The sequence below is a fragment of the Melanotaenia boesemani genome, chromosome 3 (assembly GCF_017639745.1).
Source record: "Melanotaenia boesemani isolate fMelBoe1 chromosome 3, fMelBoe1.pri, whole genome shotgun sequence".
Lineage (NCBI taxonomy): Eukaryota > Metazoa > Chordata > Actinopteri > Atheriniformes > Melanotaeniidae > Melanotaenia > Melanotaenia boesemani.
In genome coordinates this window covers 18,681,881-18,686,781 of record NC_055684.1, presented here as the reverse complement: position 1 = coordinate 18,686,781, position 4,901 = coordinate 18,681,881, and the positions used below count along the sequence as shown (strand labels likewise).

Here is a 4,901-nt window from a genome sequence, read left to right as displayed (position 1 = left end):
AGCCAGTGTAAAGATTTCAAAACTGGTGTGATGTGTTCAGATCTCTTAGTCCTGGTTAAAACTCTAGCAGCAGCGTTCTGGATGAGCTGCAGATGTTTAATGCTCTTTTTAGGAAGTCCTGTTAAAAGACCACTACAGTAATCCAGCCTACTGGAGATGAATGTATGGATGAGTTTCTCTTGGTCTTTCTGTGAGACTAAACTTTGAATTCTGTTGATGTTTCTGAGCTGGTAAAAAGCTGTCTTAGTGACAGCTTTGATGTGGCTGCTGAAAGTCAGATCTGAGTCTGTCAACACTCCCAGGTTACGAACTTGGTCGGTGATTTTAAGAGCCCGAGTCTCCAGGTGTTTGCCAATGCTGACCCTCTTCTCTTTGCTACCAAACAGAATAATCTCAGTTTTGTCTTCATTTAATTGTAGAAAATTCTCCTTCATCCAGGTGTTTATTTGCTCCAGACACTAACACAATAAGTCTATTGGACTGCAGTCATCTGGTGACAGAGACACATAAAGTTGTGTATCATCTGCAAGACTTTGATAATTAATGCTATAGTTCTGTAATATTTGACCCAGAGGGAGCATATACAAGTTGAACAGAAGAGGTCCAAGGACTGACTCCTGGGGGACTCCACAAGTCATGGCCACTCGCTCGGATTCATAGCTGCTGATCGTAACAAAATAACTCCGGCCTTCTAAATAGGACCTGAACCAGTTAAGGACCACTCCAGAAAGTCCAACCCAGTTTTCCAGCCTGTGCAACAGGATTCTGTGATCTACAGTATCAAACGCAGCACTGAGATCCAACAGAACCAGGACTGATACTTGACCAGAATCGGTATTCAACCTAATGTCATTTAACACTTTGACCAGAGCTGTTTCAGTGCTGTGATGAGGTCGGAAGCCGGACTGAAATTTATCAAGATTTCCACTTTCATTTAAAAAGTCATTAAGCTGGTGAAATACAACTTTCTCAATAATCTTGGAAATTAAAGAGAGGTTGGAGACAGGTCTATAGTTGTTCATTATAAAGGCGTCTAGAGTCCTTTTTTTAGGAGTGGCTTAATAGCAGCTATCTTTAGTGACTTGGGAAAAATGCCTGATGCCAGTGAGCTGTTAACTATCAGTAGGAGATCACTTTCTACTGAGGTAAAAACTGTTTTTAAAAAGTCAGATGGTGTCATGTCCAGAGTGCATGTTGTTGATTTTAAATGCCAAATTGTTTCTTGTAGGATTTTTAAATCAACCATTTTAAATTGCGACATAACATCAGAATTATTTCTGGGTTTTAGACACAGACTAGATTTCTTGTGTGTGGAATTAATATTTTGCCTAATTGTTTAAATTTTTTGGCTAAAAACGTTGGCAAATTGGTTGCATTTCTCAGTGGAAAGGAGCTCTGGGCTTATCTGTATAGGAGGATTTGTAAGTTTTTCAATCATAGCAAACAGAGTGCGAGAATTGTTGACATTCCTGTTAATCATTTCAGATAAATGCAGCTCTTTGGCCTTGCACAGCTCATTGTTATAGTTACGCAGGCTTTGTTTGTACAGCTCATAGTGAATTTGAAATTTATTTTTCTGCCATTTCCGCTCAGTTATTCTGCATTCTCTTTTTAGGCTGGTAACCACAGTAGTGTTTCTCCATGGTGTTTTCTGTTTGCTCAAGTTGCTCTTGATTCTTATCGGTGCAACAGCATCCATTACATTCAAGACTTTCAGATTGAAATGATCCAGGAGTCCATCAACTGACTCTGCACTGGATGTTGGTAACATAGCTATGGCTTCCACAAACTTAGCACTTGTTCTTTCATTAATGTACCTCTTCCTAACCAGGAAGCAGGTTGGTTAGACATTCTGAGTGATCAGTAAATCAAACAAAATACAAAAATGGTCAGACAAGGCCAAGTCAGTGACTGCAACAGAAGAAATATCAACACCCTTTGAAATAATCAGGTCCAGAATGTGGGTCGGTTCTTTTACATGTTGCCACAAACCAAACATGTCCAATATGGAAGAAAATTCCTTGACATTACCATCCATCATGTTATCTATGTGAATGTTAAAATCCCCAGTTAAGTACTGAACATTGACATAATGCGTAATTCAGTCTGAAGGAGGCTTGATATCTGTTGAGATGACTTTGTAAGTTTTGTTAGAAATGCCATGTCAGTCAGAGACAGTGTAAAAGGCTAATACAAAACCAAAAACATGCTCAGCTAATATTCGTCAGATTTATTGAAAGTAATTTTTGCACAGATTTCACTGAATGCTTCTGAACTCCTTAATGAATGTACAAATGTTTTAAAACTGTTTGATGCTGTAGCATATATGCACTTTGCATGTGTGAAGAATTATACTTTTTGGACTTTCCTATAATTGGCTGTGCACATTATTCATAGTTTCACACATCTACCTGCTTTATATTCCTTATGCACTGACAAACAATGACAAAATTTGTAAATATTCATGAAGAAAGTTCTGCATCTAGTAGTTCCAGAGCTAAATGTCTGCTAAATGTGCCAACAGGCATCTGTGGGAAAATCATGTTACTTTCAGCATTTTATAGTTTCCCAACCATCACTTTTCAAAGATAAATGGTGAATTTTAATCTTTTAAAACCTGTGTTTGTTCTGCTTTCCTTTTCTTTTCGTTTTTACATTTTTTTTCTTTTCTTTTTTTGGCAAATCTGAACTTTGTTTCATTTGTGCTTTGTATCATCTTTATTTATTGGTTTAAGGGGTTAAGGGTTTAGCTTCAATTAACAAGATGCAAGGATGTTCACATTTGTTTGAAAGAACAGAGTGTACGCATGATGTATCAATGAAGGCTTTTTATTCAAAATAATAATGATAAAAACAAAGGAAAATTTTAACAAGAACACATCTCATTAAATATATAAAGCAAGGTCAGATAAATGTAACAAACCATATAAAATCCAAAAATAAAAACATGCAGAAATGAGCTGTCTGCCAAACAATAAAAAGGTAACAGTTTGCAAAACATTCCTCAGTCTGACTTTTGTCTTTAGTGGGCCATTTTTAGATTATCAGTTGGTTAAAAATGCCAGAACTTCAGGGATAAAGTCTTTGTCTTATAATTACTCGTAAAAGAAAACTCTTGGAAATTCCCTGAAAATGTTTTGAAGGGGATTAAAAAAAAAGGGAATAATATGTATTAAGCGAGGAAAGATGTGTTTTACTTGTTGGGTACATTTAGCAACCAGTGCAGGCAGCAAATGCACAGATCTCACAGACGTCTGCGGGTACAGCAGCTGAAATAAAAACAAGAAAATAGACACATGAGCTCAGCTACGTGGCTACATTGCCCATAATTTGATATTCATGATCTGACACGTTCTGTTAAAATTCAAATAGGCTATTGAGTTTATAATCATCTCACCTAATCTGACAAGAGATGCAGATGCTCCTCTCTGCTTACAGAGGGGCAGGAATTCCTGCGGGAGCATGGGCTCGGCACAGAGGGACATGGTGCTCGCCTTGAGTCGAGGGCTTTGCTGTCCTGTCATGGTTCTGGCCTCCGTCAGCTCCTGAAGCCTCTTGACGGCTTCAAGGGAAAAAGACAGTCCATTTTCCTGAGGAAACAAGCAGATTTTGGTGTCAAAAGCTCAAGTTTGCCTAGTTTAAATGTGGTTTAAAACAGGCAGAATACATGGCATTGCTTTGTTTGATTTACTGGGTGTAAGCCACATAGTTTGCAGATAAATGACACGCCTTGTAGTAATAAGCAGTAAATGTAATTAACCAGGCCACCAATCTCATCATGAACACATCAGTCATGCTTAAATTTTAAAGAGAAGCACTTACTTCAACTTGCACAGCTTCAGAGGTCAAGCCGAGAACCAGGACCAGGACAGCGATAGTGGCAAGTGTGGTCTTCATGGTGGCAGTTGACAGCAGTTTGTCTTGCAGCTTCTTTCCTTCTTGTTATGGTTGCGCTCAGCAGATGCTTAGCTCAATGTGTCTGCTTTCCCGTCCTTAAGAAGCCTCCTTTTAAACGCCTCCATCCAGAATCCCAGTGGTCATGTGACCAAAGCTGCCATTAATGAGAGCAAAGTTTTTCTCACGGTTAATAAGTAGTGAAGGGCTTTTACAAGGTTGTAAAGAGAAATTCATAAATCCCACCTTGACATCATCATCACCTGTCTGATTATTTTTATGGGTATGTGGCTCACTGGTCTGCTGTGTGTGGAGCTGAGTTTACCTCAGGTGGGTTAAATAGTAACCACACACTCTAGGCATGACAACAAAGCCACACCAGCCCATTGTTACACACTATGCCTGTTCAAACCAATAACAAAGCTTTAGTCAAAATTATGAAATGTCTTCCAGAAATAAATTAAACTAGAAGCACTCAGAAAACACAGACCTCTGCCAAGCCATTGTATTTTTTTTTGCAATGATTGTGGGTATTTTTGTGCTAGAAACTCTAAGGGCAAAATTATTCCTATCTCCACATTGTAAAGAATTCCTGGATCCAGGCGTTGAACCAGATCATCCCAAAATGTAATCACATGTTCCTTATTTCATTTCTGACTTTTCGTGAAAACTTTAATCATAATCCGTCCATAAATTTTTCAGTTATGTCGCTAACAGACAGACAAAATAAGGCCGCCGAATACATGACCTCCACCTTGGCGGAGGTAATTATAATAGCTGAAGCAGCTTTCGCTAATCACAGAAAAATTCAAGTTATTAAATTAATTTTTTTCCTTTTCTTCTGAAAAAGTTGCACATAGTTGCACATAAAACGGCAAAAACAAGCAATTTAAATTACATGCAAATATCATTATTCTCAGTGCTGAATGCCTGCAGAGCTCTCATTAGTTTGTGATGTAAAATACACAATTTAGAGAATCCTACACAAAGTGCTGTTCCTGATGCTT

The 4,901-nt window shown here is 38.2% G+C and overlaps 1 protein-coding gene across 1 annotated transcript; it reads right to left on the bottom strand.

Moving 5' to 3' along the window:
* Positions 1-2,902: 2,902 nt before the first annotated feature.
* Positions 2,903-4,185, bottom strand: LOC121637089 (guanylin-like). Its single transcript, XM_041980995.1, has 4 exons — positions 4,141-4,185; positions 3,823-4,051; positions 3,398-3,590; positions 2,903-3,269 (listed from the first exon to the last, which is right to left on the bottom strand). Exons 2-4 carry the CDS (start codon positions 3,895-3,897, stop codon positions 3,211-3,213), a joined length of 327 nt encoding a protein of 108 aa, XP_041836929.1. The 5' UTR covers positions 3,898-4,051; positions 4,141-4,185; the 3' UTR covers positions 2,903-3,210.
* Between the last annotated feature and the right edge of the window lie 716 nt (positions 4,186-4,901).